The sequence below is a fragment of the Mchenga conophoros genome, linkage group LG23 (assembly GCF_057382185.1).
Source record: "Mchenga conophoros isolate Kocher_MC1m ecotype Shallow Benthic linkage group LG23, M_conophoros_male_GT1.1, whole genome shotgun sequence".
In the NCBI taxonomy this organism is placed as follows: Eukaryota; Metazoa; Chordata; class Actinopteri; order Cichliformes; family Cichlidae; genus Mchenga; species Mchenga conophoros.
This window is the reverse complement of record NC_140547.1, coordinates 23,037,582-23,053,344: the sequence shown is the minus strand read 5'-3', so window position 1 is coordinate 23,053,344 and position 15,763 is coordinate 23,037,582. Positions and strand designations below refer to the sequence as shown.

General features: G+C 41.2%; 1 protein-coding gene across 1 annotated transcript; it reads left to right on the top strand.

Moving 5' to 3' along the window:
• Positions 1-33: 33 nt before the first annotated feature.
• On the top strand, positions 34-7,180 carry LOC146547248 (cyclin-Y-like protein 1). Its single transcript, XM_085266431.1, has 10 exons — positions 34-980; positions 1,187-1,261; positions 1,351-1,385; positions 1,529-1,629; positions 2,640-2,675; positions 4,664-4,715; positions 4,797-4,916; positions 5,026-5,192; positions 6,116-6,278; positions 6,469-7,180. Exons 1-10 carry the CDS (start codon positions 821-823, stop codon positions 6,583-6,585), a joined length of 1,026 nt encoding a protein of 341 aa, XP_085122557.1. The 5' UTR covers positions 34-820; the 3' UTR covers positions 6,586-7,180.
• Positions 7,181-15,763: the final 8,583 nt, after the last annotated feature.

The window sequence follows — 15,763 nt, the reverse complement described above, 5'->3', positions numbered from 1 at the left end:
GTTTACTTTGAAAACCTTAAGCAGGAAATTACCTCTGAACTTACCTGCTACGGTCGCTTTGACATCTAAAGCTTGTGTCCCGCTAGTGCGACGAGATGAACGCCACCTCCGGCCACCGCTTTGATACCCACTGGCCGTTCACTTTCCCCGTTTCCTCTAAAAACCCTTCCGGCTGGTGAATTCGCCCGGTGCTGTCGCTGAAAGGGCTGCAGCGGTGACACAGACTTGAGCCGCAGTGAAAATGGATTGAGTCACGCTGCTGGAGGAGCCAGCAGTGGATTGAGGTGCGGAAGCTAGCGTTAGCCGGCTAGCCATGGAGGGAGGCAGAGGAACGCCTGACTTCGTCTCATTAGACTGTTTTCCGTAAAATGACTTGGTAGCGGTTATTCTCAGCCCCAAACCATGCAGCCCACGCACGCAGTTCATATTAAAGTGCGCCATCCGTGGGTTGCGCACACACCCTGAATATGTCAGCCGTCCTGCACATACCGCAGATACTTACTTGGCTGTCCTTGCATAGATCCCGTTCTGCTCTGAAGCGAGATCGTTCACTTTGCAGCAAAAACACAAGGGCTGTGCTGGTCCACAACACGCACATTTTCAAATAATCCGAACACTTCCAGGTTGTGATTGAACCCGATCTCGCCAAGGCAGAGCAAAACTAGTGTTTTATGTATTTTTCCTAACAACCCCTTGTAAGGTTTGGCTTAAAGATCTTGCAGACCTTCCTGCAGCTTCAGAATTGCCAGACTAGCAGGTGGTCCCTCCTCAATTGTATGGAAAGCGGTGCTGGCTGTTGCAGGACTTTTGCAGGTCAGCGATGGGAGGTTCGGTGTCCTGCTGCATCTCTCCTGGAGAGAGCCCCAAGATCCACAGGAGAGAGGTGGAGCTGGAGGAGTGTCCCATCACCACTACTGAAGATGTGAGCGAGGACACTGGGACATACCTGCAGCACATCAGCGACAGGGAGCTTCCAGATGGTGTGTGGAGATTAGTTTGCTATTTTTGGAGATGTGATTGCATGCAGTGATGTTGTCCTGTCCTGGTGCCGGTTTACTGCAAGTGATTCAGTTTAAATGTTTTACATGCTTTAAGAGCTGTTTAGCATTAAATCAGCAGCAGCGTGGCAGCTCCTAGACAAACACTGTAGTCTTATATGAAGACTTCTAACACTTTCCTTCTACAGAGCTGGCCCAAGAGGCCAACCCATCCGACCACCCCAGAGCAAGCACTCTATTCCTCAACAAGTCTCAGACAGATGGTCAGTATTTCTCTGGTGCTTTAATACTTTACCCCATTCTCTTCTGAAACTCCTACATCTCTTTGATTTTGTTTTTTATCCAATTTCAGTCCGCGAGAAAAGGAAAAGCAACTACATGAATCACGTAAGTTACGGCTCTGCGTGTTCTTCGTGGGTCTTTTTGTTGCTGAAATGATTCAGTCATACATCTCATTTCTCTGGGGTTGAATGTGTTTCTATAACCCGTTTTCCCCTCCATTCTGTCTCTAAACATGCTTTCGATGCCAGATGTCCCCGGGACTCCTTTCTAAAAAGTACAGCTCGTGTTCAACCATATTCCTCGATGACAGCACCGTCAGCCAGCCCAATCTCAAGAGCACTATTAAATGGTAAGTGACCGCCCTCACCTCAGTACTGCTGCAAGTGCAAGTACAAAAGAAGTTGGGACGCTGTGTAAAGTGTGAATAAAAAACAGAGTTCAATGGTTTGCAAATTCCACAAACACAGTTTTGACTCACTTTAAAACATTTTAAACTTATCATATGTTTATTTTGAATTTGATGGCAGCATCATGGCCACGTTTAACGCTGTGTAGCATCCCATCTTCTTTTAATAAAAGTGTGGAAACTAAAAAGAGAGCTTTGCTGGACATTTGGGAGAGGAATGATGTCCTGATATAAGATTCTAGCTGCCGCTTTCAGCTGGTGAAAAGTTCAGCATCTGGACTTCTTTACCAGGAAGTCATGCTCTTGTAATACATGCAGTATGTGGTTTAGCACTGTTTTACTGAAATATGCAAAAACCTCCTTGAAGAAGCTCTCTGCACGGCAGCATATCTTGCTCTAAAGCCTTCATATGCGTTTCAGCATTGATGATGCTTTTCCAGATGTCCAAGCTACCAATTCAGTAGGCACTGATAGATACTCCTGTTTTTAATGCAGTGCCACCTGAAGATCATGGGCACTGATTTTTAGCCGTGTCTTTTGTGCACAGATATTTCTTCCAGTTCTGTGAATTGTTTAATATCACTATGTACTGAATATTATTAGATATTCAAAGTCTCCTCATCTGTACATGAATTTGTTCCCCAATTTGTACATAGGCTTTTTTGAGATTACTAAACCTTGGCCCATCTTTACTTCTGAGAAACTCCGTCCCCTTTAAGATCCTCTTGTTATACACAATTATGTTACTGACATGTTGTCAGTCTACTGTTTAATTATTTGCAAAATGTTTCTGTTTGTTTGTCCTGAACTGCAGGTAACATTTAAAGTCACCAAATAGCTGCAGTTGAAAAGATCTAAATATCTATTTGTAAAGTAGAAGTAAAAATAAAAAGCTGTAAAAGGGAAAATCCAGCTCTAGTGTTTTATTCTTTGTTGATTTCTGTCTCTTGCAGTGTTGCACTGGCCATATACTACCACATAAAAAACAGGTAGGAAACGTCAGAAGTATTGTCTCTTGGTAGTGCAACGTTTTCTTCATTGTTGTAACCAGTACTTAGATATTTACAAACATTAGTCATCAAGTTTGTAAGAAAGACTGATTTTAGTACTTAGGCTAATTTTTAATTACTTCATCTAAGTCCTATAGGAAATGCTACTTGCCTTGTCTTACTGCTAAATACATCATGCATGAATGACAGACGTATGCAGAAGGTGGTTATCAACTTAAGTGCCAGATGGGTACAGCTTTTTAAGATCATCACTGGTAATGAGAGCCAGAGATTTTTAATTTTTATTAGTCCTTTATTTATCCAGGTAAAAAATCTCATTGAGATTAAAAATCTCATTTCCAAGAGAGACCTGGCAATTTAGCTCTGATTGACAAACAAACCAGAAGGTGGCTTGCGTCAGGTCAGAATTGCAAAAAAAATAAATAAATAAAAAAAGAGGTTGTGATTGCTTTTTAAAAAAAAAAAAAATTAACAGTTTTTTTCATCTCATGTCTGCACATAATAGGTTGAAAATTGAGTTCTCTGTTTGCATCATCTCAGTTTGAAATGCAATTTATTTGCATTTTAAATATAGTAACTGTCAAAACATGACTTTAAGGAAAGTAGGAGCTACTTTCCTTAAAGTCATGTTCTTGGAAGTGATCCAAGGATGCAATTTTGCCTAATTTAGGTCAAGTATGGTTTTTGAGTTTTATGGCCAGAGTCATAGCACTTGGTGGTGGCAACTCAAAGAATAGATACAATGTGGTGAAGAAGTATTTGCCCTTTTCTGATTTCTTAGTTTTTTGCATATTGGTCAAATTTACATGTTACAGATCATCAAACTAATTTGAATAATAGACCAACATAGCCTGAGTAAATACAAACAAACAGTTTTTAAATGACTTTATTTATTAAGGCAAAAAAGTTATCCAAGCCTACTTCGTCCTCATCATGTGTGGAAAAAAGTAATTGGCCCCACTTGATCCACAGATTGGATCCACAGTGAGAGCCATTATCCAAAAATGAAGAAAACTCGGAACAGTGGTGAACCCTCCCAGGAGTGACCGGCCTATCCAAATGACTCCAAGAGCACAGCGACAGTTTCACTTTTGGGTCACAAAAAACCTCAGAACAACATCTAAAGGCTGCTTTGCTGTTTTAGGACGACTTGCTGTAATTGATGGAACCATGAATTCTGTTCTCTAGCAGAAAATCCTGAAGGTGGATGTCCAACCACAAGTTCATGGCCTGAAGCTCAAGAGCACTTGGGTTATACAGCAGGACAATGATCAGAAACACCAGCGTGTCCACCTGTGAATGCGTCAAAAAAAAAGAGAAAGGCTTTCAGCGGCTTAATTGAAATGCTGATTTAAATCAGATGGCGCTACTTTAGCACAACCTTAAACAGGCCGTTCATGCTAGAAGACCCTCCAGTGTGACTGAATTTAAACAACTGTACAAAGAAAAGTGGAGCAAAATTCCTCCACAGTTCTCAGAAACACTTGATTCCCATTCTTTTGGCAAGAGTGACACAACCACTTACTAGGTTTAGGGGTCAATTCCTTTTTAACATAGGACCAGGCAGGTTTGTATTAACTTTTTTCATTTACCGTAAAAACTAGATGTTAAATGCACTTATTATCTTTAACATTAAAATTTGTTTGATTATCTGAAACATTTAAGTGTGACAAATACACAACAAAAAAACTAAGAAATCAGGAAGGGGGCAAATATTTTTTCACAGCAGGTGGCCAAATTAGTTTTTTGGACATCAGTGAGTCAGATACTTAATAATATAGGAAACAAAATGTTTGTTAACATCAATGCACATCAATGGTTGTAATCTACAAAGTATTTGTAGAACTCAACGAAAGATAAATAACTGTTGTGATATCTAACACCAAGAAACCCCAGTGAATAAGCAATGGTAGTTTCAAACCATGAGAAGTTACATATCACGTAACAGTGGCTTGTTGCATCTACAGAGATTCAAACCGCTCGCTGGATATATTCGACGAGAAGAAGCACCCACTGTCGGTGAGTTGAGGTGGTTGATTACACCAAGCAGTGATATTTGCTATATTAGTGGACCGCTGATGATGACCTTCTGCCCAACAGCGAGAAAAGGTTCCAGATGACTACTCTGTGGTTGACCCGGAACACAAACTCATCTACCGCTTCATAAGAACGCTCTTCAGCTCTGCTCAGCTCACCGCCGAGTGCGCCATCGTCACTCTGGTAAGTTCAAACATCCACCACACTGCAGAGAGTGTTGAATGATGCAAAGAAGTATTGAGAACTATCACCCTTTCTGCTTGTGTGAATGGATGGGTTCCTTCTGCCTTAGGTGTATCTGGAAAGGCTGTTAACGTATGCTGAGATGGACATTTGTCCTTGTAACTGGAAGCGCATTGTTCTTGGTGCCATCTTACTGGCCTCCAAGGTCTGGGATGATCAGGCTGTGTGGAATGTCGATTACTGCCAGATCCTCAAAGATATCACCGTGGAGGACATGTAAGTATTACAGTAGTTTTTGTATAGCACTGCCAGATCTACAAAATGACCTCCAGCAGGCCACTCGTGTCAGTGTCTCTGACCAGACCATCATAAATAGACTTAATGAGGGTGGCCTGAGGGCCTGACATCCTCTAGTGGGCCCTGTGATCTCTGCCCGGCACTGTGAAGCCCGATTAGCATTTGCCATAGAGTACCAGAAATTAGCAGGTCCATTACTGGCGCCCTGTGCTTTTCACAGACGAGAGCAGGTTCCCCCTGAGCACGCGTGACAGATGTGAAAGGGTCTGGAGAAGCTGTGGAGAAAATTCTGCTGCCTGTAACATTGTTCAGCATGACTGGTTTGGTAGTGGGTCAGTGATAGTCTGTGGAGGCATATCCATGGAGGAACGCACAGAGCCCTACAGGCTAGGCAACAACACCCTGACTACCATTAGGTATCCTTGGACCCATTGACAGACCCTACGCTGTTGCAGTGAGTACTGGGTTCCTCCTGGTGCACAACAGTGCTTCATGTGGCAAGAGTATGCAAGTAGTTCCTGGAGGTTAAAGGAATTGATACCATTGCCTGGTCCGCACGTTCACTTGACTCCCTGTTTCATTTTCACTTTGAATTTAGCCCTCTGTAGGTTGATTATTTTAATTTCCATCATAGTGGCATTGTGATTTTATTTTCTGAATACCAGTGCATAAGAGTATAGATATCCAGACGTGCTTTTCCCCCCCATTGAGATTGATGCATTTTCAAAGTGTTCCTTTAATTTTTTTAAGTAGCGTAGTTTCTAGTTCACACAGTGCAAACACACGGAAAGTGGGGACCACCTCCAAGAGTTATAGGAAAGCCCTCAAAAGGTTCCTGCAGCCTGGAAAGGACCTTTTGTTTTTTAATAAAAGCTCGTGAACCTTTCCAAACTGTTTTGCAGGAATGAGATGGAGCGTCACTTTTTGGAGCTGCTCCAGTTCAACATTAATGTCCCAGCCAGCGTCTACGCCAAGTACTACTTTGACCTGCGCTCACTGGCTGATGACAACAACCTCAGTTTCCCTCTGGAGCCACTCAGTACCAAGCGGGCCCAAAAACTCGAGGTGAGTAATTTTCCAGGGCTGATTTTATTTTGCAGTTTGGAAATGTATATATTCCGACTGCTGAACTGATTAAGTAAGTGTTGGTAGAACTTGTTATGCTGTGGCTGCTCTGCTTGTTCTGTCGTAACAGTTTGAAACTTCTTCTGATTATTATTGTTTTTTATTGTTCTTATCTTTCTCTTTTTTGTAGGCTATCTCCAGGCTATGTGAGGACAAGTATAAGGACTTGAGTAAATCGGCCATGAGAAGGTCTGTCAGTGCAGACAACCTAGTTGGCATCAAGACTGCACAGGCCGTACTCTCTTAAGTCTGTGACAGCCATCTATCATTGGAGCAGACTGCAAGATCTACAGGATATGATGCCACACATGCTGAGAGACATTTCCAAAGTAGATTGCATTAATATCAGCAGCTGATAAGTTTCATTACAAAAGCTTATGTGCTCATTTTGGAGAGGAACAAACGATTTACCGTAAAGTATCACTACAATATAATGAAATCAGTCTTTATGTGTTCATTACAAGGAACTTTGGCTAACTGCCTTTAAAGCATGGTGATATGGTGAAAAATATGTTGTATTTTAAAGGTGGATGTCTACAGCTGGAAGGAATCAGCATGAAAGCACTACCAGAAGCCACACATAACCTTTTTTCCCGTCTTTTTTTTTTACATTATCCAGTCTTTTGGGGAGTAGGATCTGGCTATGGCCGTCTTCTTCCACCAAGCAAACTCCCTCTCCTATATTCAAATGATGACAGACTGTTTTGGAGCTACCCTGTGGTGTAGTTCTGCACATGGACAAAGAGTAGACTTTATTTTGCTTACTATGTAGGCCCCTATAGCTGTGAAATGTACAAGATTTTATTTAATTTAAATAAATTTCACTTGCTGTTTCAAATCCATGCTGTTTAAGTGGGAAAGTGTATCATGGTGGTTTTTTGTTTGTGGAAGATGTGAGATGTGAGCACAGAGGTGGTGACGGTGCAGAGCTTGCCCACAGCTTTGAGTACCAAACATCACATATTAGGTATAAGTTAATAGCGTAAGATATAAGGTCTTGTGTATAATATGTGGCAGCATGTAAGGAAAAAACAGAGTTTATACAGTAATAACCTAAAAGTCAATATTTGGTGTGACCACTTTTATTCTTCAGCACAGTCTGAACTCTCTTAGGCAGCTTTCTTGTCATTTCGTTAAGTCGTCTTCAGGAATAGTTCTCCAGGCTTCTTGAAGGACATTCAAAGCTCTTCTTTGGATGTTTCTGCCTTTTGTTCTGTTCTCTGTCAACATGATCCCACACTGCTTCAATAATGTTGAGGTCCGGGCTCAGGGAGGCCGATCCATGACTGATAGTGCTCCACTGTGTGATTCTCTATCCAAGTATGATTTTACTGCATTGGCATTTTGGTTTGGGATCATTGTTGTGCTGGAAAATGAAGCTTTTGCCAATCATGTTTTCCAGATGATATTGCACGGTGGATCAATATCTGATGGTACTTTGATAAATTATTAATTCAGAAATTTTGACAAGATCTGCAACACCACTGGCTGACATGCAGCCCTGACAGAACCTCCACCGTGTTTCACAGATGGCTGTAGACAGCTGAAAGTCCGGAGGCATCTCTCAGGTCCTGTGTCAGGTCTTTGCTGGGTTTCTTTCCTGTTTCTTAAGGACATGAATTTATATTCAGCTACTGAATATACAGTGGGGCAGAAAAGTATTTAGTCAGCCACTGATTGTGCAAGTTCCCCCACTTAAAATGATGACAGAGGTCAGTAATTTGTACCAGAGGTACACTTCAACTGTGAGAGACAGAATGTGAAAAAAAAATCCATGAATTCACATGGTAGGATTTGTAAAGAATTTATTCGTAAATCAGGGTGGAAAATCTCTGGCTCTCACAGACCTGTAACGTCTTCTGTAAGAAGCTTTTCTGTCCCCCACTCGTTACCTGTATGAATGGCACCTGTTTGAACTCATCATCTGTATAAAAGACACCTGTCCACAGCCTCAAACAGTCAGACTCCAAACTCCGCCATGGCCAAGACCAAAGAGCTTTCGAAGGACACCAGGAAAAGTATTGTAGACCTGCACCAGACTGGGAAGAGTGAATCTACAATAGGCAAGCAGCTTGATGTGAAAAAATCAACTGTGGGAGCAATCATCAGAAAATGGAAGACATACAAGACCACTGATAATCTCCCTCGATTTGGGGCTCCACGCAAGATCTCATCCCGTGGGGTCAAAATGATCATGAGAACGGTGAGCAAAGATCCCAGAACCACACGGGGGGACCTGGTGAATGACCTGCAGAGAGCTGGGACCAAAGTAACAAAGGTCACCATCAGTAACACACTACAACGGCAGGGAATCAAATCCCGCAGTGCCAGACGTGTTCCGCTGCTGAAGCCAGTGCATGTCCAGGCCCGTCTGAAGTTTGCCAGAGAGCACATGGATGATACAGCAGAGGATTGGGAGAATGTCATGTGGTCAGATGAAACCAAAGTAGAACTTTTTGGTATAAACTCAACTCGTCGTGTTTGGAGGATGAAGAATACTGAGTTGCATCCCAAGAACACCATACCTACTGTGAAGCATGGGGGTGGAAACATCATGCTATGGGGCTGTTTTTCTGCCAAGGGGACAGGACGACTGATCCGTGTTAAGGACAGAATGAATGGGGCCATGTATCGTGAGATTTTGAGCCAAAACCTCCTTCCATCAGTGAGAACTTTGAAGATGAAACGAGGCTGGGTCTTCCAACATGACAATGATCCAAAACACACCGCCCGGGCAACAAAGGAGTGGCTCCGTAAGAAGCATTTGAAAGTCCTGGAGTGGCCTAGCCAGTCTCCAGACCTCAACCTCATAGAAAATCTGTGGCGGGAGTTGAAAGTCCGTGTTGCTCGGCGACAGCCCCAAAACATCACTGCTCTCGAGAAGATCTGCATGGAGGAATGGGCCAAAATACCAGCTACTGTGTGTGCAAACCTGGTAAAGACCTATAGTAAACGTTTGACCTCTGTTATTGCCAACAAAGGTTATGTTACAAAGTATTGAGTTGTATTTTTGTTATTGACCAAATACTTATTTTCCACCCTGATTTACGAATAAATTCTTTACAAATCCTACCATGTGGATTCATGGATTTTTTTTTTCACATTCTGTCTCTCACAGTTGAAGTGTACCTCTGGTGCAAATTACTGACCTCTGTCATCATTTTAGGTGGAGGAACTTGCACAATCGGTGGCTGACTAAATACTTTTTTGCCCCACTGTAAATTCAGAGGGGCCGATGGCGCGATATGGCAGCCTCGCTTCTGTCAGTCTGCCCCAGGGCAGCTGTGGCTACAACTATAGCTTGCCTCCACCAGTGTATGAATGTGAGAGTGAATGAATAGTGGTATTGTAAAGCGCTTTGGGTGCCTTGAAAAACGCTATATAAATCCAATCCATCATTATTATTATTATTATTATTTAGTCCTGATACTTCAAATTTTCCTCAATTTTTTTAAGAACACACTACACACCATGCTGGGATATAAAATACAATTTTATGTCAAACTTTGGCATTTTTCATAGCTTCAACTAAAGAAATGGAACAAATTATGTTTTCACAACACTGTTTTGAAGAAATGAGCATAGACTTGAGACTTTTGCTCGTGTTTGTACTGCTGTGCATCGTTCACCAAGAGAAGATGATGCATTTCTCTTGCCATAAAAATTTGGTATGAAGGAATAAATATGATTCGTATAAAGCAATTCAGACACTCAAGACATCTGGCTAGCACGCGGGAGTCAAAAGTAAGGAGTTCCTTTGAACAAAAGCAAGAAAGAGAATCCGATGTGAACAAAAGATTGGTACTGATTAGTATCTGGCTGCTGGTTTCATGCACATACTGGCATCATCTTTCCAGAATGCATGCATGCCATCCGTAATTTCTCTACCTGAGAAAATTGTACAGGTAAGGTCTTTTACCCTGGCAGGTGCCACTTCCTCTTAAACTGCCCCTCATATCAGACAGGCCACTTTGCTGTTGCAGGGCCTGGGTAGAGCACTGTCAACTGCTACGGTGGAATCAAGAAGCTACTTAGTGACTGCTTTTTCACCGTCTGGAAATTAAATCAACAGGTTTCTCAAGTGGTTTGGCCATGCTACACATTTTCAGAGTGACTGCGATTTAGAAACGGACCTTCAAACAGCTCAGTGATTCTGCTTTCCAAAGATTTTCTCACAGCTATAAAGGAAAGGCTACACAGTGAGACTGAGATTCAAGTAAATGTATAAAAAAATAAGTGCACTCAGTCTTGACATTTAAACTTTATTCTTGAAATTAATTGTTTAATGACTGTGATATGCCAAATATCAAATTCTTTAATCTCCATTTGTGGTCATGGTGGAAATATCTTGGATTTGAACTGATGAGGGCAGAATCATTTAGGTCAGTCACATGACTTTGCCATCACCACTAAGCTCCTGTTTTGGACACCACAGAACCGAATGTCCCCACAAATTTCTGTTGTCTCGTTTATTCACTTTCTCTGAATTCCCAAGTGGGATATTTAATTAAAATATTTTAAGTTTTAGAACAACACAACTTGAACATGTCTAAAGCTTATGTTAATTGCAGACTTTATGTTAGGCATCTAATGGAAAATCCATAAAGTCCACTGACTTTGAGAGAACAGAACAGGAAATTCAAAAATAACTATATTGGCACCATATGGGGGTTTTAGGGCTGCTTCTCTAAATACCAGCTGTCTTTGCTTCTGAAACTGAGACAAGGATAGCAGTGAGAGAGAAGGATCTCTTCTCCGATCTGTTCACAATCACGCCTCATCTATAGTCTTCCCATCCCTGAACTGCATTTTAGCTCTTCGTCTTTAATCCATCCAATATACTACCCATGGCTGTGATCAGTATGGTGGTACGCAGTGTTGGTCAAGTTACTTGAAAAAAGTAATCAGTAACAAATTACTGATTACTTCCCCCAAAAAGTAATCCCGTTACTTTACTGATTACTTATTTTCAAAAGTAATTAATTACTTAGTTACTTGTTAAAAACACGATTTACAACCTGAATAGGTGATAAAGTGATGGCTCTTTCAGCCCAATTCTACTTTTTCTACATAATCCATCATACAAAATGTAATCAAATGGAAAAGTCCCTTTTTAAAACTTGTTTTATTAGTTTTAATATTTTAACTTTATGCATCAAGCAAAAATTTAATTATATGCAACATTCTCTGACTGGAAGAAATTTGTTTAATATTTAAACCTATTTTCTACACATTCCAGCACATAAAATAATTTTTTTGTGTTATTACTCACTCTTTCAAATAGATGCAAATAAAACACAGCAGAAAATAAATAAAGTCAAAGACTTTTGCTCTATTTTCACCTGTAAAGCAGGAGTAGGGTAGGCGGAGGTTTACATGGTGCAGGTGTGCTGCAGCGCTCAGTTCTCTGTGAGTTTCCCATTACGTCGTAGCGCACTCGGTGCTTGCTTGGAAGTTTAGGGGTTTTTTCGCTGTAAAAAGACGTTTTCTTCCCACGCACAACGGACACTAATGTTTTTGTCACTTTTTACGGAATCAAACTCAAAATAAGGTCAGTACTTCCACGCTTTAAACGCTGCACGCTCATACTCTCTCCCGCACTCGATATATTATCCATTGTTGATCTGCACCATTGACCACAGCTGTTGTCACGAACGTCGCACTTGCTTACGTCACTGTCATGAGACATTCTCGCAAAAAAATCACGGTTTTAGTAACGCAGTAACGCAGCGTTCCTACGGGAAAGTAACGGTAATCTTATTACCGTTTTTTAGTAATCCCTTACTTTACTCGTTACTTGAAACTTACAAGTAACGCGTTACTGCCCATCTCTGGTGGTACGTGCAGCTGCTCTTCCTGAAACTTTCCTTCTTCTAAAAAAAACTTTTTTCTTGTCCTTTTTGTAAGTTTGCTCTTCTCAGTTGAAGTAAATTGATTCCTCTTGGTTCTGACATCTAGGTATAAACAGCTGCTGTGGCGATCACAGTATATATTCTACTACAAAACCTATCAGTTTGTGGTTTGAGAATCAGATGGCCACCCCTCCCCGAGCCTGGTTCTGCTGGAGATTTCTTCCTATTAAAAAAGAATTTCTCCTTCCCACTGTCACCAAGCGCTTGCTCAAAGGAGGTTATTTGATTGTTGGGGTTTCTCTTGCCTTACAACAACAGCACCTTGAGGTGACTGTTGTTGTGATTTGGTGCTATTTAAATAAAACTGAATTGAAGTTGAACTGCATAGCATAGTTTTGTATCCTGTGCTGTATTTTCCTTTCCCAGATGATGGCTGTAGAACGCTAGGTATTCATTTGCATTGGCATCCGACCTCAGGATCATCACCGACTGCAGTGCTCACATTACCATAGGACTCATTTGGATGGTCAGTGTGGCAGTGAGCTTTCACTAAGTGTTGATGCCAAGCAATTTAAAGCATGACTTGCAGCAGCAAACCACCGGACTCCTGCGCAATACTGTCACTATAAAGGAACACATGCCACTTTCTGGACCTCGTACTGTCTTAATTTTTTATTTTTTTTTATTTTGTGAGACTCTCTCTTATTATTGTTTTTGCTGCAGTTGTCATCAAAGATATTTTTTGTCATTTTTACAATGATAGTGAAGAGAACAGCATCCTCATGTAGGATGATCAGTCCCATAGTGGCACCAGTGCTTTAAAATAATAGGTTCTTGCATCAGTATAGCTTTTCTTTCCATCTGGAACCCTCAGATTAGGCAGATAGTCTTTCACCATGAATCCTACTCTGCAGTGATGGCAGAGGTGGAATGACTGCAGCAGAGCAGGCATGCTGACCAGATTCGAAAGGAAACATGTCAAGTTGACCAGAAGAAAGAACTGGAGATGGATAACATGGTGACTACACCTACACAACTAAACCGCTGACAGTCATTAGATGTGTGAATGATTTATTTCCTTGATTAATGCTGTATATAAGGAGAATGATGTTATGGCTGAATGACAGTAATGGACATTCTTGGTTAATGGGACATAATAAATGAATGAAATTACAAAGACAGTAGATTATTTTATTGCCACAGAATCAAATACTTCTGTTTTGTGAAAGCTACTGACATCTATGGAAGCTCGTTTCCAGCACAGAAAAAAGGAAAAACAATTACCATCACCAAGTCAAAGTTTCCAGTTAAATTTTGACTTACGTAGAAATATGTATTTGTCCTTGTTCATTATTTCATCCACTTTGTTAAATGTACCAGTACTACTGGCAGCAAAACAGACTAAAAGCACGATGCTACCAAAGCCTTGCCTTTACTCCTCCAAATACACCTCTTGTATTTGTTGCCAACTTGTCTTATCTGAGCATAAGACCTTTCTCCATAAAAGTCCTATCCATGTGGGCAGCTGCAAATTTCAGCTGGGCTTGATGATGTCAGTTTTGGAGCAGAAGCTTCTTTCTTGGTCGGCACCCTCTCAGCCCTTGATGATGGAGAACTGGCTTCATTATGGACAATGACATTGATGTTCTAGCAGTTCCAAAATTAAGGCTTGAGCCTACGCAGTTTCTAAGTTGTTCCTGAACATCCTAACCAGTTTCCTCTAATCTTGTGAGTTGACACATCAGAATAACTTGTAATGAGATACAGTTGTTTAGAAATGGCTCCAAGAGACCTTCCCAACTTGTGTAAATCTGCAGTCCTCCTTTTCAGATTTTCACAGAGTTCCTTGGACTTTCTCATTGTTCTGAGTATTGATCAGTCCGATGACTACTGTGAAACAAATCCTTTTTATGCTGCAACAAGAAACTACCAGTTGTAGTCCATCATGATCACTAACGAGAAGTTAATAGTCCTTTCAAGTGAAAATACAGTGTAGGACCTTCAGCAACACTTATTAAAAGATTCAGGTTTCTATATGTATATATTTGAATCTATATGCACACATTTGTCCATGATGGGTGTATGTACATTTCTTATCATAGCTATACATACATAAATTAAATGTCTTAAATTACATACAAAATATGATTATATGGATGACAGTGCCAGCTGAATTTGATTAGTCCAGCCCTCTTGTCCAGACTGAAATGCCTGCATGGAATGAACAAGTAGTACCCATTTCTGACCTCTAAGGGGCAGTGCAGCAGTGTGTAAGACAGCAGAGCTGACTGCAGGTGTGAGAGTGGTCCATGTGTTAATGCGACATCCTCCTGACTCTGAGTTTTGGTGCAGCTTGCTTGTATCATCGCCAGACCAGAGGATAGCGACTCAACCAGGCCTCTTTCGTCCGAGGAGCAAAAATTTGCTGATGCCTTTTTTTTAAGCATTTCTAATGATGCATTTTTGAAGTAGCATTAGTGACCAATAGGCAGGATGCATGGTTAGATGTTTCCATTAGTATAAGACACATCTTACTTAAAGGTAAATCTTCTACCGGATTTTATTTAGGTGATTCTATTGAAGTCTATTGTTACATCTGCACATGCTGATGAGATTTTTCTTGTATTTTGTTGACTGAATAAGCGCAGGATTCTATATGACAACATTTAACCTTTTCACAACCTGAGTACCATCCTCAGTGCAACCTGTAAAGCTCATATCAGGGTGGGTACTAGAAAACTGTCATAATCTGAGATGAACAGTGTGTGTGCATGTACGCCGATGACTGTGTGTGTGCGTGTGTGTGTGTGTACGTCCTGTAGGGATCATAGTGCCAGTGCAGCTTCATTAATCTCCCAGCATCGTGGGACTTGTCTGAACTCTAAAAGAGGGCTAGAGAGAACACGTCGCAGCCCCAGGGAGTCACTCCGTTTACCCTCCACACACTCAGGTCACTCTTCATATCACACACTCTTCAGCTGTACAATGTCAAAGCAGTGCTGCTGCTGATCTGCACAGAATGTTTGCGACGAGGGTATTGCTGGTGCATTTCTGTGTTTTTCTGTGCGTGGAGTGATAGTGTTGCTGTGATGGTTTCTTCAAGCAGCAAAAGGCAAAACTGTGGCACGACAAGATCATAAATGTTTATTTCCCTTAAATAATGGATATGAAGCTAGGTATAATGATTACATTATGAAATATACTCCTATAAATGTTACTATGAATATCTCAAGATTTGCACATCAGTTAACGTAGAGCAAATCAGAGTTAGACCAACATATTATCAGAATGTTTACCTATTGATGAAAATTGTATGTCTTTCAATGTATTCCTGCTCAAGTACGAATTCATATGCTTTCCTTCCTTTCTTAAAGCACTGCAGATTAATGCCAAGTGTATTGACCACAAATCCTTTTCCCAACAGCACAGTGGAAGCCACTTTCCCATGTGGAAGATAGATGAGGAAATAGATGGCACTGTTAATTAAGCTGGCCTGGGAGGATGTAACTCACACGGCTTCCATGCTGCTCTGATCCACCTGCCAGTCCCTGAAAAGGTGCCTCTGCAATTTGC